This window comes from Strigops habroptila, chromosome 7 (genome assembly GCF_004027225.2).
Source record: "Strigops habroptila isolate Jane chromosome 7, bStrHab1.2.pri, whole genome shotgun sequence".
Taxonomy (NCBI): domain Eukaryota; kingdom Metazoa; phylum Chordata; class Aves; order Psittaciformes; family Psittacidae; genus Strigops; species Strigops habroptila.
This window is the reverse complement of record NC_044283.2, coordinates 63,643,329-63,665,418: the sequence shown is the minus strand read 5'-3', so window position 1 is coordinate 63,665,418 and position 22,090 is coordinate 63,643,329. Positions and strand designations below refer to the sequence as shown.

General features: G+C 37.6%; 1 protein-coding gene across 12 annotated transcripts in view; it reads right to left on the bottom strand.

The window, feature by feature from the left end:
* Window positions 1–22,090, bottom strand: part of ANAPC10 (anaphase promoting complex subunit 10) — a 59,730-nt gene that overhangs the window by 27,382 nt on the left and 10,258 nt on the right. Inside the window, exon 5 of one of the 12 annotated variants that reach the window (XR_003992404.1) lies at window positions 4,319–4,452. The exons of 10 other annotated variants lie outside the window; for them this stretch is intronic. Coding sequence is in view for 1 of the 2 variants with exons in the window: in XM_030493094.1 (XP_030348954.1) it covers window positions 1,546–1,584 (39 nt within the window). In the remaining variant the exon portion in view is untranslated. Of the gene's footprint in view, window positions 1–1,496; window positions 1,585–4,318; window positions 4,453–22,090 lie in introns of all 12 variants that reach the window. One more of the 12 variants, XM_030493094.1, reaches the window with a different exon arrangement.

Below are 22,090 nucleotides of genomic sequence, written 5' to 3'. Positions count from 1 at the left end.
ATTCTTCCAAGCAGAAGATTATAAAACTAAGTTCCAGAGGAAATAAATGCTATTTTCAGAAATGAAGTATTTATCAATACACAGACTTTCTCCGAGTTGAGTGATCAAATACGGGAAAGGCTTTTCCCTGTTTATCCATCTTTTTTTACAGCTACCCAAATATGCTTTCACAACAACTGGCAAGGAGAAAGAAGGCTGGCCAAACTTTCAAAATTCTCTTTCCATAACTGCCGTGTCGTACCATACAGCTACTAGAATTCAGAATCAGTAGACCTCTGCATAATTCCACGTATTGGAACTGTCAACACATGAAGTAGCAGAGCTTGGGCTTCAGCCATCACTTCACTTAGGAAGGAAGAGAACCAGTTAATAGCAGTGATGCACCAGTTCCAGCAGAAAAATGAAGCATGTCCAAAAGAAACTTCGCAAGTTCCAAGTGAGTCAAAGGAGGGACACCACATTAGCAGCTTAAAAAGAAACACAGGAACATGCTCAAAGGACCCACTGTGAAAAGCACACTTCTTTGCTCTAACGAAGCAACGACCACCTAAGGAGGTAACTCTGTGGTCTTAATCAGTCACCTCCTTAAACGGTCAAGAAATCTAACTTCAGTACATTAGGTAAGAGAAGTTTTCCGTTCTTCCAAATAGCAGTTCCTGAAGAGTAGAGGAGCACAGTTCATCCCTCAGGAAGATTCAACTACGGATTTAGGCAGACAGGATTTCGTTGCAGAATAAGCTATATGAGGCAGTGAAACCAGCAAATACTAAAAAATCCTACCATATACAAGCTTTTTGTTCAAATGCGCTGAAAGAAATAACTTTTGGGAAGACTGGGAAGGTTGAAAAAGAGAAAGGTCAAAAAGATTCTTGCAAAAAGTTTTATGAACCTCCTTCTTCAGCCTGTTCTGCTCCAAATTAAACCAGTAAAAAGTAGCCAATGCCCAGGTGTTAGAAAGAGTTGTATCTGATTAAAGACAACTGAACAAGTCAAGCTAGAAAGAGTAAAGTTTACTGTTATAGATTACCAAAGTATTTGTCACAGAATATGTATCTGAGCCTAGGAAAAAAGTAGAACTCAATTAGACCACAGAGACCCTGAAAATATACTACAGAAGTGCTCAAGATAACAGGGAAACACTAAGAAAAATGACAAACTATATTAGGAAAAAAATTTTCAGGAATGTACTAAATTTGACTTCATTTTTCACAGATCAGTTTTTAACACATTTGCCAAGTTCATCTCAGAATCATTTGTACCCATATAAATAATCAAACGCATCAAGTGTGCCAATTCAGTGTAGACAATTAAGCTGTAAGTGACAGAGTGGGGGGGGGGGGTGTGTGTCCCCAGAGTCACCAACAGTTTGTCTTCATTTCACTAATTTCTGAACTGTTGCATGAAGTGGTAAGAAGTCTTGCAAAAATTAATATTCTTTAGAAAATGCTCTCTAAAGTGTCACTTCTGCTTTATTAGGTTAAGCAAAAGAAACTCACCATCATCTTGAGGATCTTTCACTGTGAACTCCTGGCAAAAGGCAGACATCTAAACTGGAGTTATCGCTGATTCCTCCCCTATCAGAGGCTAAGACAATGTTATCCCACTATGAGGATTCTCATCCTTTCAAATACAGTTGGCCAAGTTTTAAACACGTTTGACAAATTGTGAAAGAGCAATGGACTGAGGTGCCAAAATTATTTGAATCACAGAAGATTATTTAAAAAGAACCCCATACTTAGTAAATAGCATAAAACCATTAAACTGTAGGCTACTGTAATGCTTGGAACTAAAAATATAATGCTTCTACACAGGTATCATGGAAAACTTGCAAGTAGTTTTTACATTAAACATTCAACTGGATGGATGGAGATCTGCAGACAGAACATTGATACACTGCAAAAAACAACTACTGACAAACCTGTCTGAAGTCTAATCTGAAATCTATTCAAAACATACACACCCCACCTTGACATCATTACCAACCTGAGCATCAGTATGAGTTTGTCACAGCTATCCAACAGCAACTGTAATACAGAATTGTCGTTGGACATCCCCTTTAGGTATCCTCTTAAGCACACAAAAATACATTTGAAGAACTGGAATTCCTCAAAACAGTGTCATGTTTAAGTCCTATACTCCTAGTGATCCCCTACATAAAAAACAATCTTGATCCATTCTCATTTCCTTATGATTTAACACCTAAATTCCTACGGTTGCTTAAAACAATACAGGTTCAATCATAGCAGCAAAACTACAACACCTCCAAGAATCACAGTTACTGGAAGCAAATAGCTACTCTACAAAAATGCATTGACAGGTTCCCAATGTGAGCAAACAGCAAGCCATATCCTCCTTGCACGGTGGTCCAAGGATTACCATCTATGATGCTCAAATATAGAGATTCTTACACTGCCTTTCCAAATTTCATGTTTCTACAGAAACAGAACACCACATGTTGGCCAATGTCAGCGGGTTATACCATACTGCCACCTTGTAGATCACAGAAACAGGCATGTTTCTGAAGTAAGCAGATGATGTCAATTGAGCTATGATGTAACCTAAACTGCATTTAGCAGAAGTGATTCACCAACCATCTCATGAAACGGTTTCATTGACTGGTGTATTTTAATATTCTTTAGAGTGAGGTGTCCTGATTAGAATTTCTCCATACATAAAAAAGTAAGGAACCATTTGATTTGATTCTGCTGATAAAACAATGCCATCTCTTCCCAGATGTACTTCATTGATTCTGACAGGATTTCGATACAACAACAGGAATAAACTTAGGAAGAATACAGCATTGAAATTTAATCCATGAAATGTTAAACAGGGAAAGTCAGGTTTTGCATTACTATTGCCCTCATTGAAATCTTCTGAAATCAGATGAGAAAAACATAAGAGAACAATAAGAAAGCCTAGACGTGAGGGGAGTCTCTGATAAATATGCACATAAGACTACTGTCAAATGGGAAAAAATGGGGTACAATTGCATATGCTGTGAAACACCAAGAGTCTCAAAGGAAAAAATGCTGTTTCAAAAGTATCAAGTCAAAAAAACATAAGTATGATGCCTGCAAAAGGGTCAAGGCTCTGCTGAACTGCCCATGTAAAAAAGCCCTTACAGATGAAGTCACCTCAGTGGAATGCCCACAGGTTAAGACACAGATGGTTCCGATGCAGACGGAGGGGCCCCTGTCCGTGGTACTTAAGAAACCACCATCCTGCCCATCACACTTCACACTACCCCATCTGCTCACAGGGCTTACCAGTAACACTTGTACAATCAGGTACATGCAGCCTGAGACACAAATAAATAGCCTGCCCAATGGTCAGCTACTGTGGATTTGTCAGCCAAACCTGTCTGGCTCAATTGTCATTTCAGAAAATATCGTCTGCTTAACTCTGGGTGGCAGAAAGAGCAAGCAAAAGGAAAGAAGGGACAACAATCTTTGAATGCTTCATCCTTTAGAATGTGACTGAAAACAACTCTTCATTCCAGAAAATGTATCTGCAGAAACCATGCGGAATTTGTCACAGATTGCTTGCTAGGTTAAGTCTCTCTGGAAAGAAAGGAGCACTTTTTACACTGTTGTGCTGAACACACTTCAAGATGTTCTGTGAGGGACAATGCCCGGCAGCAAAACATAAATTAAAAAAAAAATCCCAAAAGTCTCAAGATGTATATAATGTTCAGAGAAGGCCAGAAATGTTAAGTAAGCTTGGACAGTTTGCTCTGAGTCCCACATCTTTAAGATCCTATTCTTTTTTTGAGTGAGGTCACTTGAACTTTCACATAAGAGTTTATGCTTGAAATATCTATAAATCAAATCTCATTAGACAAGGATTGTGAAGGTTTTGAGTGGCAGCCACCCTATCTGCTGGAACTCAAGAAAAACACAAAAGCCTTCTCCCTGTCCCTTTGAAAAGCAGAGTGATCAAATCAAGAAATACAGAGTGACAACACAGTCTAGCAATAGAGTTTCACATGTGCATGTATGAAAATAAGGCCTAAAACTCCAAAGCAAACCTTCAAACCACAGCAGGAAGTCATCTAAGTTTAGTTTGGTTTCAGCTAAAACAGATTCCATCTTAACAGGAACCTGTCACTCCAGAAGAAATACTGTCTCCACCTGCAATCAGTCATAACAGCTGTGAAATTTTGGATCTCTGATCTAATGAAAAATGATTTTTATAATTCATTTAAGGATCAGTCAAGAGTGGAGGAAGGGAAGGCAAACATTTCCTAAGCTCATTAACATTCTCCTGCTGGGACCTACGCCTCATTAACCAGCTGTCACAATAGACAGGAATGCCATACCTTTGCAGGTGCACTGCTATTAAACTTTCAGAAGACTCCTGGTATCAGGGGAAATCCTTCAGACCTACAGGGACTTGGCTCCAATGTGAATCTCAGTTACTTCCCTTGAGCTTGGCAGATAGTATATGCTGAAGCTGAAAAAGCAATGAAAAAAAAATTTTTGAGCTTATGCTTTAGAGTGGTGGCCTGGCTGACGGTGTCAAAAATAGGTAACGCAGCCCAAAACAAACTTTCTGCTTCAGTTTGCCTACTTCTGGTACCTAACTTGTTTAAAGTCTAAAGTTGCAGACATACTGGAACAGACTGCATCTGGACAGTTTGGTCTTAAAAATGAACGGTAGAAAGGCTATGGTTTGCTGCAAGTCTTTAAACTTCCCAAAATTCCAGCATTCTGGAAGAGGGATGAGAGGGGGTTTTATTTATTCTCTTTTTTTTTTTTTTTACTTTATTTTTTTTTAAACTAGGATACTATCCAACTAAAATTATCAGTAGCTGTAAGTATTATAGATACAGATGGGAGAAAGGAAGCAGTACATTAAAAAAAACCTACTACAAAATATATGGCCAACACTGCACATTTAGAAACCAGCGCAAATCTCATGTAGTGAAATCAAACATTTTGTACCTTTTGGGAAGCATTCAAATCACAAAAGCTTACCTCACTGAAATGCTTTTTCATAGAGACAAGTAACTAAGGAGGAGGCCCCATATACACAAGGAAAGTATCCTATTAAGTAGGAGTCTGGCAGATGATAAACAGCTGATACAAGTCAATTTTTATATGTTATGTGATGATAAAGAATAGAACCACAAGTTTCTCAATCATATGTTTAAAGGATCAATGGTTGTAAAAATGGAACAAATGATGGAGCATAAACGTGGCAAATGTGACCCATAGAACTGGTTCTTTGAAAACCCTTACAGTAACTTTTACTTGATCAGAAGACAGGAAAAACAAAAACAAACAAACAAACAAACCCAGAAGAACCACTCCCCCCCCCCCCCCCCAAAGCAGGGAAACTGCTTTACAAAAAAAGCAGTAAACACAACAAAACAAAAGCCCCCACAATTTCCTCAGTTCATTCCAACAAATGGAACTATCTGCATTCAAACTTTCTAGTCACAACAGAATACAAAACAGCAACAGAGCTATCAAACCCCCACCTGGTTAAGTATGCAGACTGGGGTTTTCATAACAAAGGAAACCAGGCACAAAGTCCTTAAAAATTACATATGACAACATACGTTACTAGTCCTTTTATTTAAATCCTTCTCTTAGTCATGAATTTGAGTTCCTTCCTCCTTCCCCACCCCCCAAAAGTGCTGAAAAGCTCCAAAATTTTCCAATTCCTGTACTTAGGTCTAAAAAACTTAGTCCCTCTTCAAAGCAGCATCCATCCAAAATAAGGACATCATCTCCTACAATTTGTAGGTGAGCCAGGCTGCTCTCAGGGAAGACAATAGCACTTCAACCATCTATTGCAGAGAGGTAAGGGAAACCAGAAAGTAGGGTAGCAGAAAGTAGCAGAGCAAACAGCTATACAGAGAACAGAAAATGGATTGAACAAGAGCATTGGAACATGCTACAGCGATGAAGTCTGACAATATATTAAAGAACTTCCATAGTTCAGGTGAATTTACATGATGAATGGGACTGTTGACCAAAGAACAGCACAAGGTGTTAATACTGGCAGCTGCCTTTTATGAAAGGTAACAGAACACCACAGAATCCTCCAAGAAAGGAGAGAGTAAGCAGAATTTCCTCTAAGCAAAAAAACAAGTGCTTTCAAAGAAAATCCTACAATAGTTACTTGTTAAGCAATGCCCTCATACAATATGACCTTAAGGCAAACAGAATTAAGACGTCAGAAACCAGGAGATAGAAGAGCATATAGGAAGAGGTCCTATCATTTTTTCCAAGCCAGAATTGCTGGGTGCAAGCAGAAACAATATAAATGGACTGTACAGATGCACTGCACAGGTTTATTCTAAGTGGAAGTTAAATGACTGAAAACACTACTGGGAAAAGACTCATTTTACGAAGGTGCAGAAGTTTGCAAAATGGATGAAAACTGTACTTCCAATGTCTGCAGTTCCCATTTGTTCTAACATACATAATGGAAAGATACTGTGTTGTGTGAAAGCACAAAAAAAAAAAATCAGCTCATAATTTACCTTCAAAATTGTTTAGCCCTATCCAGGAAATATGTCTAGACATAGCTACAGTTAAATTATACAAGAAAAGTATTTGGGGGGAAAAAAAAAAAGCAGATTATGCAATGAATATTAAAGATTTAAGTGTCTGAAAACTAGCCATACTGAGTTAATCCTACATCAAATAATCTTGATAAACTTGCAGCAATAGCCTAGAGGTCACACTTCGTGCTTTGCACTTTGCATCCTAGAGAATGCTTCAGAAAATCAATATGGGAAATTAATAAATATATTAAAAAGGGAATACAATGTGATTTTTAAAAAGTCAGGAGTACTAGTAGCAGCCAGCTGCTAGCTCTCAACTACCCTTTATAGGTGAAGGGAAATAAGCACATCTAAACCAACCGAAAAACATACCCTTCACTGAAAAGGGTTCTTCCTAGACACTGAAGAGAACCAGATATCTGATGTTCTACCAGAAAATGGGCCCACAAAACTGCATGACTAATATTTTATCTGTTACATAAAAACGTAGTTCCTGAATGACTTGAATTGTTAGAAAAAGACTGCAATAAATTATACCTGAATGCTACAAAATTAAAAAAATCCTACTTATTCTTTACCAGCAAGAGGATAAATTGTTGCTGTAAGACAAACACTGCTGTTAAGTGAAAGCTTTGCTCCTGGTTCCACAGGAATGACTTGTTTCTGAGGAAGGAGAGAATGAAACAGGGTTGCATCTCCTAAAAATCAAGGAATTTAAAGACCCTAAACCTATGTAAATAATCCCCAAATCCCGCAGAAGTATAGTGTACAAACAAGTAAAAACAGTTTTGCATCTGGATAAGGACTCTCTGGATGCAGACACTTAGTAAAGGCAAGTAGAACAAAACCTGATAAACTGTAACATTACTCAAGTTCGTTATAGCATGCCAGATTTCAATAAGCAAATGCAGAGTAACATTTCACGGGATCCAGAGCAGATGTAATGCTCAACTCAAGGAATATTTACTCATTGGAAACAAATGCGAGAGACTGTTGTGAAAACTATTTGTGTAAATTTAAAATGCAATGCAATGTCTCATCTGAGACAGATCTCAAATTTATAAACATGTCTCACTGGAGATATATTTTCATACAAATGAACTTTAAAAGAGAAGAAATATGAGTATACCTGTCAGAGGTTCAGCTGGGTAGCTTTACATGAGCCAGAATACACTTCCATAAATTTGCGAAGCTGGAATCAGGACTGTTGCCTAATGGAAGCATTTAATTTTACATCTACACACAATTTCTTTTTCTTTAACATGCTGGAAGAAGTGCAGTAGAGTTTTACCCTTTACTTGTACTTTCTCACAAATCCATATGCAAGCGTGTCTGGAAAAATGCAAGCACAGTTTTAATCCATTTTGCAAACTTCTGCACCTTTGTAAAATTAGTTACTTCCCAGTAGTGTTTTCAGTTGTTTAACTTCCACTTACAATAAATTTGTGCAGTGCATCCATACAGTCCATTTCTATTGTTTCATGTGGAGGTCAAACTCTGGACTCTGCTTCTCTCAATCTTGATGAATTCTACTTTTTTTACTTCCTTCTAGGAATTGCCATTCACTCAAAGAAGGTAGAGTTCAAAAAGATATTCAGATGGAGCTATACATTGCTGGGCTAATGACTACCTTACTGCAACAGTACATCTACTGTAAACAGCAGTCTGGAATAGTCTTAATGGTGCATTCGACAGATGTAAGAATATCAGCTCTTCAGCATAAACTGTATGAGAATAAAAATAAAACTACATCATGCATGCTCCTGAAGAATGAGGGAGCAGTAGGGAGGAGAAGAATGACATAACTGAAAACTTGCTTACCAAGTACAACTACTAAGTCCTAAACCTAGAGCTACTGTTGGATATCATCTTGCTGCTTAGAGATGTGAAGTCAGTAACACATATGTATGTGACTTACTGTGTATCTTAAAGTCCTGTGGGTACATATGCTCTTCTGCTTATTTCTTCTATGAGAGTAAATCTTTATCTCCTCATAACAGACAGTATAAAAAAATAAGAAGAAAGCCTAATAATTCCACAATAGAAGTTCTTAACCCAGCAGTGCTGGATTTATCCAAAGATGCTTTAAGAAAACGTCTCCATTAAACATGGTGACTGTCATAATCACAACAGAGACCTGTTCAACCAGAGGGAAGCCTACTTGGAAAGTTTACTAAACCATTTCTCCTGATATGGAACTGCAACTCTTCACAACAATGAAAAACCAATATATGATTTTATTTAGCCTTGCTAATTTTCCTCAGTCACATCATCTTTCTAAGAACTAATAGATTAGGATTTTCTGCATTGGCTAGTAGAAATTATCCAAATTATAATTAAAAAAACAACAAAAAAAATTATAATCCTTCATATACAGAGTTGAATTTGACTTGACAGATATGGGGGGGGGAGATAAAAAAAATAAAAGGAGCATAGTAAGTACTAGGGGCTAGACTCTCATGGATGACTCAAAGACTGAGAACAGCCTTCATGAGAAAAAATCTCAATAAAAACCACGTATTTGTTAACATTCCTTTAACTTGAGACAAAACACTCCAGAATTCATTCTGAAACAAAATAGGACTATGAAATAAACCTAGTTTAGGAATTGGATGAAGAAGGCTAGAGAGCACAGGCTCTCAAGCCAAACACATATGCTACATTACTCTCATTCCACCCTCATGTGTGTTCCTGCAAAAAAATGGGAAAATCCTGGGAAAGGCATTTCCAATTCAAATGCATGATCTTGCTTATCTTATGACAGAAAAAAAGAACAGTCCTCAAATAAATTACACGCCAGATCTACAGACACATTTCCATGCTCTACTTGAGATAAGGAACGGGATAAAACCACATTTGATTCCTACCCCTACCCCCCAAAAAAATGCCAGCTTAGCAAAGAATACAATGTACACAATGCCTAGCAGTGTTCTCAAAGCTCCTAGCAGGCAGCTGATCCCCAACCAAAATAACATTTCAAGGGAGCCAAGACCTAAGCCTAGAAAGGACTGTCATGATGATGGCTCTGAAGTGACTGAACCTCTTGCTCAAGAAGTCTGTATTTGTTCTAGGTATTTATCATTTGCCTGGTAGCATTTTCATCTGAATGTCAAGGATTGCTTTACCTTGTCATGTGAACAGCATTCCTTCCCACAACTACTTTTACTTTCTTAATGACATTGTGAATAATCTCAATTTTCCACTAAAATTTTAAGCTTCAGAAACAAAAAGGTATACCCCCTCATGTACCTACATGAAATACATTTGGTCATCTACTTTTACTTGAAGAAAAGTTTGGAGATACAGAATAATATATTCTTACCACTGGTTATGCATCCTAACTACTAAATTCACAATTTAGGAAATTTTTCATTGCTTTGGTGCTGGTCTGACATAAAGCATGGCACATCCAGCCCGTTTGATGCATTTGTTTGGGGGTGTTGGTTTTGGGTTTTTTTAAATCTTATTCAGTAGCATAGCAGCACTGGATAACTTTGCCACAAGGCATACTTACTACAAAGAGTTAAACCTTTGTACAGATTGAATCTGTACTGATGCAAATAAAGATACTCACAACATGGAACCCACACATAGGCCAGAAAATAATAAGTGGTGAACCAATTGGCTCCTAATTTCTACTACATTGAGGCCACTTCCTCCCTAAATCCCACTGCTAACGGCTGAAGAAGAGTGGTCAGGATAGTCACATCATGTTTCCAGCTGCTGTCACCTACAAGTTAAGTGAAACAAAAAAAATAAGGTGTGGTGTGCCAGTTGACCAGCACCAGTTGAGATGACAACACAAGAGATTCTTAGTTCTTAGATATCCTAGAAAGTCCCCATTCCTTTTATACCTTTGTTTCTTATGCTTAACCCAAATTAACTGGATTTCCTCTTTGAAGGATTTTAATACTGTGTTAGCAGTAGCACCCGGAGGGATCAAAATCAATCTTTGCTTTGACTTTTCTGCACATATTCAGTACTTCTCACTGTCTGAGATCATCTAGTACTCCCTCTAAGGATTACTTTCCACAATTAAGTCTGTGAAGACAATCAGGTAAATCAAAACTGATTATTTATAACTGACTTTATCCTCCCAATCCTGATCCACAGTTTGTGGAAAAAAAAATAGCTCAAATGCCACTGCAAGATATTTCCAACTGGCTAGAAACCTCTCCAGAAAGAGAAAAGAAGGAATAAGTGAGCAATGTCTTACTATCACCTTTGACACAAAGGAACTCAGTTTTAAATCTTTCAAGAAAGAAACTGGCATTCAGTATTGGACTCCCACGATGTTTTTACATATGGGATCCAAAACCAGACATTTAACTTCAGATTTCTCAGGTCTGGAGAACTTCAAGGATGGGAAAGCATATGGTTATAGAATGGGGGAGAAAAAGGAGGTAGGTCAACAGCCCTCTAACAATTTCCATGCAGTATGCAGGGTCCTCTACTTCAGAAAAAACACTTCCCTTTCAAATACAGGTCTGCTGATAGCAGAAAGCACTTCTCCAAGACCTCCTCCCTAGAGATTAAAGAAGAGACCCTTGCTCCAGACAGTTTCTTCAATGGTACCTACCTTCTTGCCCTGCTAAATAACTGGTAGAATTGGGTGTCTGGATTCCTCCTATCACTCTCCTTCCCCCCAAACCAATAAATGATACAGCAAACAAAGAAAGCAAAGATTTTCAGCTTTCCTTAGCTCAAGCCTTGGAACCTTACGTGACCAGAAGCCTCTTAAAACATCCAAGAGAAAACCCTAACAATCCACACAGCAATTTCCTCTTGAGGACACACGCAATCAAAATTGTTTCCAGAAGCTTCCCTTCAATCTTTACAAGCAAGGAAAACTAAAGGATATGCATGATGTCAGTGATAGGACCAGGGGTAATGGGTTCAAACTTAAACAAGGGAAGTTTAGGCTAGATAAAAGGAAGAAGTGCTTTACTGTGAGGGTGCTGAGGCACTGGAACAGGTTGCCCAAAGAAGTTGTGAATGCTCCATCCCTGGCGGTGTTCAAGGCCCGGTTGAACGAAGTCTTGGGCAACATGGTTTAGTGTGAGGTGTCCCTGCCCATGGCAGGGGGGTTGGAACTAGATGATCTTAAGGTCCTTTCCAACCCTAACTATTCTACGATGCTATGTTGTTACAGCAATTAACATTGTATGGAAATCCAGAGTGCAGGCATACCCCTTTCAAAGATCAAAAAAATCTAACATTGTGCCCCAACAACCTGTTGACCTAATTCCTGCATTGGATTGCCACACATTTTCACAAGAATTTATAAAAACAGTAAAATAAACTCATAAGTAATTTGCTGTTTAACACAGAAGGCCACTCCTGGGTGGAGAAGCATTAAGCTTTAATCTGAAAAAGAAATTAAGATAACCCATACTTAAGAATTAGCCTGTTACCATATTGATAACAGTAAAAAGACATATACTTTTGCAACTACTTCACTGAAGGAAAAAGACACGCATGTCTATAGTTCTGTGGGCACCTGACATGATCTTAACCACAGCTGAGGAGAGCAGGAACCAAAAAAAAACCAAAAATCCACAAGTGAAGTCAGTCTGTAATATTTTTTAGATAGATAACCAAAAGTATAATTTTTATACTGGCAAGCATACACTGACATCATTTGCCACTGGCAGTTATACTAGTAGAAGGACTTTAGCAGTGTTCATTCATCAGATAAATAGATAATTATCTTGAGTATCAAGGTAAACTATCACACTTTACCTAGCTTGAACCTCATAATCTAGTTTAAAATTATTTCCTTTTCTCTTCACCTTTATGAATCTAGAAGAAGACTAAAAACTGTAATCACGTGTCCCTGCATTAAACAGTTTGCCTACCAGGGTCTCCAACAATATGCCCAAGTGCAGAGAGATTAAAAACAAATGAGAAAATAGATGTTGCTACATGCTGCAGTTTGCAAGTGAATAGTATTACAAGCTTTGTAAGCTACAGTTAAAATTAATTCTCATCAACAGAGGAGGGTAATCTGATTGAGCAAAAGACATTCTAGATGAGCTGCACACTGAAACCCAGTCCAAGCTGTGTAATGCTGGATGCACGTGTACAGTTTTAAAATGTCAACTAGAAAACACAGGAGAGGGAACAGGGAGAGGAGGAAGAAAGAGATGGGGTTAAAATACTGAAGTTGGAAACTAAGTATGAGTCTCTTCTGTCATGCTATCATCTTCTCCTCTACCCACCCATCTTATTCCTCACTCCCATGTTCACTCTTCAAGCAGAATGCATAAAAAAGGGGAAGAGCTTTGAGTTCTTTCTTGATATGGTTTTTATGTTGCCAAAACCAAATCTCTGCTTGCTTTTCTTACTTCTGAAGCATTAATGATTATCTGCAAGAATTATCTAGTGAGCCTACATTGGTAAACTGTAATTAGAAATCCATGCAAACTTTAAAAACCAATGACCAACAAATATCTTGGTGCACTCTCCAAACACAGAACCTTTATTCCAACAGGAACTTTCAGTAAAAAATGATGTGTGAACAGCAGACACTGATGTTCACACAAGCATACTGCATACAGCCCAGCAGGCGATTTTTCTGTTTTTTTTGGATTATGCCCTGGAGGTGCTGGCACAATGGAATTTCAATACCATAATTGCTTATTTCTCTGTGTGCCAGCCTCTGAAATAACAGGTAGAAAGAAATAAATACACATAAACCAAGCATTCTCCTTTTTAAATTATGGGAATCACAAAATAAAATGGTTTTAATTCTCTAGTTCAAACGATGTAATTTATAATCATGACACAAATAGAGAAGAAGCACAAAAGAAGGGAAAATACAGAAATAACATAACGTTCCCAAGGTTCAGTTTACAAGGACCTCACACAAAGTTTTTTTTTTTTGCAACTCTTACTAGAAACAGTATTATTTGCTAAAAATGCAGTAGCTGCCAAAAGCTATGATCCATCTAAAGCAAACATGTTTAAGATGGAAATAGAGTGTTAATGCTGAAGAAAGACAGAATTGAGTATACAAGTTTTCTTTTAAAAGTGCTGAAGCAACTGCAGTACAGTATTTAAGTTTGTTTTTCATCTTTCTGAGCAAAATTTGATTACATTTACAGATAAGCGCCTAAATTAGAGAGAAGTACATTAAGACAATAAGAGAAGTAATCAAATCGCAAACTTTCTAATTAAACCTCTTTTTCCTGCAGAAGGTTATTGGGAATTCAACACTAGCCTTGGTTCACATGATAGAACAATGGGAAAATTTTCCGAATGGTTGAACGCTAACCCTGACAAGTGTGGAGAGCCAACTACAATACATTATATGGTAGCATAACCTGCCACCCACGTTGCTGAGAGAACAGCTTTCAAACACATGCACCGAGCTGTAAAACCACAAAATCCCTTATTACACATTGTCCCTTACTTAAGGTGAAACACACTATTCCCCCCCCTTTTAAAAACCTTGGTGCTTTTTTAAACCTTCATCTCTGAAGTTTATTTAGCAGCTAACTAGACTGTTTTTCAGACTTTTTTCCCCAAATGTCATTTTTCCTGTTTTGTTTTCTAACCAAAGTAAAATCATGTTTTTACAGTACACAGTGAAGCCTGTTATGTCTTTCACTGTTGCTTTTTTTTCCTTAATACTACTTCCACCTGTGTGACATTATCCAACTTTTTAAAAGAAAATGCCTGATACATGACTAATTCATCTGTGAAGACTTATTTCTGGAGTGAAATATTTTCCTTTTTTTAATGAGAAGATACATGACTCATCACTGGTAAAGGGAAAAATGGTTCCATCGTGCTTTTGATTGGAAGAGCAGATATTCCGTTATTTACTATGATTCTTTTCCATTGTTACACAATTTGAATATATTCAAAAAGATAAACTGCCACAGTATGTGTGGTTAGAAACACCGGCATTCACATAAGTCAATCATTGCTGCAGAATGACAAACATACCCCACCCTCACTACAACATGCTGGAGTTACTAGCCAAACATCTTTGCCTTTGCTGAAAATGGTACATTATAATAAAAGCAGACCAGCAAAACAGATAATACAAGGGGACCTGAGATATGGAAAAGTAGTAACAACTGTTAGAAAACATAACTCTGAATATGGAAAGTGAATTACTTGATGATTTTTAGGAACACTCATAACCTCGTGCTACAAAAAGATCACTGAAAAATACCAGTATACAAAACTTTCTTAGTTAATGATTCCTCCCTCCTACCCCCCCACTGCACATGTCTGCTGCTTGAATCATTGAATTCCAAGATAGTTAGAGGATATACGCAGTTTCCTCATGGGTTTTCAGTTGCAACTTTGCTGGCAATGGGAATTTTATTTGCAAGTGTTTCTATTCTACTGACAAGGTCAATTAGTCCAACAAACTATTGGTTGTTCTGTCTGATAGCTCAGTGTATTTATTCAAGCAAGCACTTTTATAACCCACAATTGAATGCAGACAGTTACCCTTGTAAACACGACTGTCCGCAGGGATTTTCACTACATTTTGGGCATGTAAAATAAAAATATGCTTTTCTTCCCTCAGCCTGATAGCACATAAGTTTGATTACAACTTGTATTTTGGGGGGGTGGGGGGGAGGGGCTATTGTTTTAAATGTATATGATTTCTTGTACCTAAGTATATACATATTTGGACCAATTCCTAGGAGCTAAAGAACACAGACATTTGATAGATCTCTCTAGGAACACCAAAATTTGGTAATGCTACCACAGAGACAGATCAGCATTTCTGCTCTATCCAGGCACTAAAAAAACCCTCATGGTTTAAAAAGAAACAAAGAGATGCTATACTTAGCACTAAGGGTTAAAGACTACATAAAACGCTTTCACAAAAGCCAGAAGCACAGGGGTGAGGGGTTTGGAAATCAGCTGCAAAATTTGGTAGAGGTAAAATTAAGGAGGACAATTCCACAGCTCTACCTAGAAATTTTGCAGGGCAGCAGCACTGCCATGCCACTGACAAAATGTGCAAAGAGTTAAAATGACAGACCGTAGTCCCACAGACCCTTTTATACACATACATGTACTTTCTTCACCCTTCACACAAAGTCTTCTTACAAAGAAGAGATTCTTTATCTTTATTAATTATAGATGGCATAAGGACTAGTCTATCAGTACATTGCTTGTCATTATTCAAGTCTTCCCTGAAGAAATCCTTCAAGGTTATAAAGAAGGTAGGAAACTATCACGGAAAACCAGCACTCTTTGATGGCTGTATTCTACCACTTTGGGTATTATACAGCTGCTACAAAAACTGAAAAACCTATTGAAATTATCTAGGAAGTCTTGTAGTATGGTAGAAAACCATAGAGATAATCAATAAGGAAATATGGATTCTGTAATGCAATAAACTCTAACACCACAGAAGTATACACAGCATGTTAAATCTCAAATAGCTATTTAATCAGTATTAAAGCACCACCGAAAACAAACATCTGTTCTGAAAAATACTACCAAAAAAATACTACCAAAAAAAGTTGAGCCAGTGTAACAAACTGATGAACAAACGGGAACAACAGGTTTTAAGGACTGAAAGCCCCTATTTTGCTCTATTTTGGCCTAACTGAAGAAGGAACTTTATGCATAAGTGCATATGGTGCTTTACCTTGGTTTTGTGAGGTGTTTTAGGTAGATGTAAATTATACCAGAGCAAAGAAGGCAATTTTAGACAGAACTAATCCATTTGAACAAAAATGTCAGGCATGCACAACCTAGTAGCAGCAAACATCATAATTCAGCCACGTATAAACTGGACAGAACCCAATAGGGACTTTGACTTGGGACACTGGTCCAATAGCATAGGCAATCTGCACAGACCATAAACAAATCACTTAACCTTCTTGTAAGATAATATTATAACCACTCTACAACAGTATTATCAACCTACAAACTTCAAAAGAGTGTCAGAGAATACAATCAACTAAATTTGCAGTTGATTTCCTACACTATTCTATACTTGCTATAAGGCCATAATCCTATCCCTACTAATATAAAAAGTTCAAGTATTTGGCTTTTTCCCTCTCACACACAAAGCACTATCTGCAACCTGCTCATGTCTGCCAGAGAAAAGACTGGAATTTGTTTATAGTACTGTAATTAGAATACACTACTAAAGGCTTGCATTAAAGCCTATGAAAAAATCCCCATCATACAGGAGGACAGTTGCCCTGCATTGACAACATACTCTTTTTTATCTCAGTTTTAAGCCAAAAAGATTTTTACAGAAGTAAAATATATACTTAACAAGCTTTAAGAAATCTCTTCAAATTCTCCAACTAGAGCTTCATGCACATAAGAGATGAAACCATGCAACCAAAAACTTGCTACAAAACGGGTATTTCACAGCATAACACAATTTACAAATCAATTGACACCAATAACTTCTCTTGCCTCTTCTCACTGGAGATGGAGAGAGAAGCTTTTTCACTTTTACATGAAAAATCATACCCATTTTCTACTTTCTTTTCCATAGCGGAACTTAGATCAAATCATCATGAAAAAGGCTGTAATTCCAGGAAAGGGTTTTACATGTATGTAAAACTTCATGCTTCAATCAGTTCCTAGCCTCTATATACTTGAGTTCCCTCGAGAAAAGCTCTGTACTTCATCAAGTTCCTGCCTTACATGAAGCTGTTACCACTTTCTTTCACATGGCTTTTCCTCTGCTTCAGAAGGTAAAGTCAGACTGACAGTATTAAAAATACAGGGCCTCTTTAATGTACCCTTGCCTAATTGAGTCCCTCTGTGGCAAGAAAAGGTTCCTTTATAGATTTGTTTTTGAATGCTGGCATATAAAACAAGAAAAAATATCTTTCTACATGCAACACATGCACCACAGCATGAAAACAATGCTTAATTTTCCTCTTTTTTCTTTAAGATCCAACAGAAGGGATATTTATTTCTCTTAAAAAAACATTTCAGAGCAAAGTAAGATAAAAATGCATACCATTTATGGTGTGTGGACCAAAATAATCTTCTACTCTTCAGAATTCTTCTAAATCTAATGTGGATCTTGTTATTCGTACACACATACCTCATATGCAGAAAAGTCTATTTCAATAACTGCATTTCTCATGATTGCATAGGAGGCTCTGTTCCATCATATTACCATTGCAGGGTATGAAAAGCAAGAAAACTGCAATCCTGTTCATAGTTTCCAGTTTGAAGTATATATTAACTGATTTCCATAATCATAGGAACAATGAGCAGGTGATATCATCTACAAGGATTATGACATTAGCAGGGAACACTGATGCTATGTCATCATTAGCCTTTCTTTTGTAAAGAGGAGTTCATATGAACATCCCCCAAAACATCCTCTCTGCTGGAAGGTGGAAATATGAAGTACCAACTGTATCAAACTGAAATAACCCTGATTCCTAAACTGACTCCTACCCTCGTCATCAACCACAAGACATAATAACTATTACCAATGGGTCATTCTAGTCCCCTGCTTTGGAGATTTACAGTACTGGTCAATTTTAGATGTAAGGAAGAAGTACTGACTGCATCCATACCCAGCTGGCATAACAGCAAGGTAACAATTAAAATGAACAAGCTGATGTGATGACCTCATCCACGGGGCATCCTAGAGACAGATAAGAAAGATCACAGTTTGAAATTCTATAAAACCAAAGCATACTCAATCTTTTCTTAGCATTGAGTATAGTTTCCAGAAAGCAGACTGAATATTTATAACTGACATTCTGAACCAAAGGAATAATTAGGGGTCAGAAATGCATCTTTTTTTATATGGAAAAAGGAACCGAGGGGAATGGTTTCTAATCAAAGTACCTGAAACCTAGTCAGGAATCTAAATAAAGCAGTAGTAACTCAGTATTCCACCTTCAGACGAAAGCAATTCAAAATGCACTTTAGAAATGTTTGATCAGAGACTCAGAAGCGGTGCATTTTCTTGATTCATTAGTTTGCAACAGTCCTATGACAAGTTAGCATCTCCTTGTTCATCAGTAAGTTTACTGCACATACAGAAAACAGGTTGAGATTGCTAGCTGTTGAATTTCAGAAAATGTCTTGAGAAGTCCAGCCTCTTCACTACAATCACTGGACACTGTAGGCATAAAGAGATTACAGTATGGTCAGAATTCCTTAACTACCTCTTTGAAAAGCTCCCCAGTGTGGCCATTCCTCTACTCCCTGCTCTAGTGCAGAATCTCCTCCAACAGTGAGGAAGCGGCCCTGTCCGTGGTGCTTGGTCACAACACCACACCACCAGGGAGGCTGCTCTGCTTGCAACAGCTCTGGAGCACCTGGCTGCAAAACACCAAGACCAAAAGGGCTAGAAATCAAACTGAAAACCAAATAGAGAGCAATTCAACAGAAAACAAAAAGCTGAAACCAAGGACTTTCACTGTTGCCAGCAAAGACATAGTAAGATAACAGAGCTTTTACCTGCGTCTTCAAAGTCACCTTCAGTATGTATATATATAAAACCAAGTCTTGTTGGAAAGGTAAAGTAGGTTTTTGTTCCAGAAGGAAAGAGTACAGCCAGTGAGTTAAAGCAGGCCTCTTCCAAAGCAATGTTCAATACTTGGTATCACTCTTTGATAGAGTGTGCTACACAGGACCTCCAGTGACAAAGAATCTTTTTCCTACAAAGGCTATCAATCGCTGCCTGCCCAGTGACAGAGCATTGCATACATGTAAAGGTTGTGAGCCAGGGGAGTTACCCTGTTCTAGCAGCCCTGCTTCAGACTGAATGGCTTCCAAAAGAAGCAAACACCTTGCTTACCTAGGTCACACAAAGCCGTGATGCCATCTGTTTGCAGATTTGCCCTATTGCATACAGAAAGCACATTCGCAGCCAGAGGCTTCCTGTCTCCCCCTTCAATGGGGCAATTCTGATCATTTCCTTTTAGGCCTGAACATTAATACATCTTATCTGCCATGTGAATTATTATTACCTTTAAACAATTTGAAAAGCAAATTACACACAGTAATGCCAAGCACTAGGAATGATTTTCAAACTATCACAAAACTTGCCAGTTTCTCTGAACTACACAAACAACTAAACACATATACTACTCCAAAAACCACAAGAAAGTCCAAAATGTGATGGAAGAACTAACGCCTACTGGAATAGGAAGGAAATTATACCTGTCTAGTTGCATCTCCTTCAGTTACAGCCAAGACATGTACACCACATTCTGTTGCTGAGTCCTCTACAGGCACAGTAGAGTAGAAGACTTTGTCTCTTTCAGAGGTTCTGCCTCTAAAAGCAACTTTAATTTTGTGATTAAACACCAGTGGCTTCTCACATTTGAACTCATGTGAGAAGTAACTATTTTCAGAAAGTCTGACCCACACCTTCCCAAAGTGTCTTTTATACACAAAGACATAGAACTGGCTAATTTAAGTGTTTACAGGTGCCTTCCTTTGCTGTGTAAAGTCCCTACGTTACAGGCTGACAGCAAAAGGCACTGAAACTACTAGGTAAATATTACTTGAAATCCTACCTGCACGGAGCATCGCTTTCTTTTTATGTCACAACACAATCTTTTTATTCAAAGATTAACTGCTGATGACCTAAATGTCTTGGAGAGGTAGAAGGGCAACAAGCAGGTGAGCATTATTTGAAGAGACCAGAGATATCTTGCAGCCAACATTTCATTCACATACTTTGCAGAGGGTTATTTTCATATCATGAGAATGTGCAATAACTGGATGCTGTTCCAAAAATGCCTCTGTAGACTATCTTGTCCATGCAGGCTGTTTACATCATTATGTGAGAGAACGCAGACTGGAAATGAGAAAACATTTGCTCTCCAAGCTTGACAGCTGTGATAAAAAGGCACTAAGTCAAAGGAGAAGGCTTACTGCACATATTTTAACTATAGTTCTTCCACGTGAGCAAGGGAATAATACTACCAGATTACGATAGTTGTTCTCACCCATAGGATGGAGTACAAATGACTTGTTTCTCAAAGGGGACTAAAACTTTTATTCAGAAAGTAATTCCACCTTAGGTTCCAAAAAGGACATGCCTACATACTAGACCTCAAACTAACGCTAATCTTATATTAGTGATGAAATCTGGCCTAACAGCACATTGCATTGTTTTGATAATTAGACCATCAGGAAGAAAACATATGGAAGCATCACAGGACTTTTATTAGACACTATGAACTGGGCAAGCATCCATGGAAAAATATAAAATGATTTAGCTGGATTTTCCAGTCGGTTAATCAGTCCTGAAGCCAATGGAATCATTGTATAATTAAGCAGATTTCTCTAAAGAGCTCATAAGTGTTCACACTGCTTTAATAACCTGCTTATGTGTCAGAGAAGCTGAAGAAAAGAGAAAGTTTCAGGACTTCAGAAAAATTGTAGAAACATATTCTGAGTTTCAAGCAGCTCAGGAAACGTGAAAATTGATAGCAATATTTAACATCACAGTGGCAACAAAGTCATTAGTATTTATCACTTCAAAATATTAAGAGTCATTAGTAAGCAGCTTGACCATATTTTCATCTCAGTTTTGAAGTAAAAAAGCATATGAGCATGTGGCATGCATAAGAATTACTGCTCTCATGCAACATATTACAGTCATTTATATACTATAAATGATAGTAGTAACTTTTGTCATTTAGAAGTGCCTTTTTAACTAAATACTTTATGTACAGAATCCTGTGTTTTTCAAGGAAAAAAGCTGAAGAAATATTGCCTGTGAAACTGCAGCAAACCAATATGCTTATTATAGATTTTATTGTTTCTATAATCTTTAATAACACATATACCCTGAAAAGTGGAAGTTTACCGCCCTATCAGAAACTTAAGTTGTTGCAGTAGTTATACATACTAAACATCATTATTATAAACGTACTAATTATTATTTTTATAAACGGATAATCTGGAAGACTACTGGAAGAGTAGCCTACAAGCACACAACAAACTGATAATTAAGGACAACAATGACACCTAGTGGACACTCGGAAAACAGACCCGTAGCCCAGCACAAGGAAAGGATCCAGCTGCTGTTACTGTTACATGATGTGCAACTCCCAAATTACAATACAATTAAGACGATGAAAAAAACCCCAGAACTTGGAGCTGATGAAAGTCAAAGTAATGTGATTATTCATTTCAAAAAAAAAAAAAAAAAAAGGCAAAAAAGCCAAAAAAAAGGCAAGACCCTTCCATTTAAGATTTAGGATAAAAGTATAGGTCAAAACTTGAGAGAACATCAGAAATCATTGAAAGGATATAAACAGATACACAGTGCCAACATAAGAGACATATAGATGCTTACTACACTTCCTATTTGATCCCACTGCATTTACAACCTTCTACTTGTAAGTTGCTCTTGTTAGGACTTCAAACACTGAAAACCAACATGAAAACAACACAAATCAAAAGTAAAAATTCAAACCGCTATTTAGAACCTCCCTTGTCATTCCAATCCTTCCATTATAATAATGCCTTCCATATAAGGGAGGTAAATTAAACTTTCCCAATATATCAGCCAGTAGCTACTGCACTCCAGAGAAGAGGAATCTGAAACACGAGGCTACTGTGAGACCCAAAAGAAGC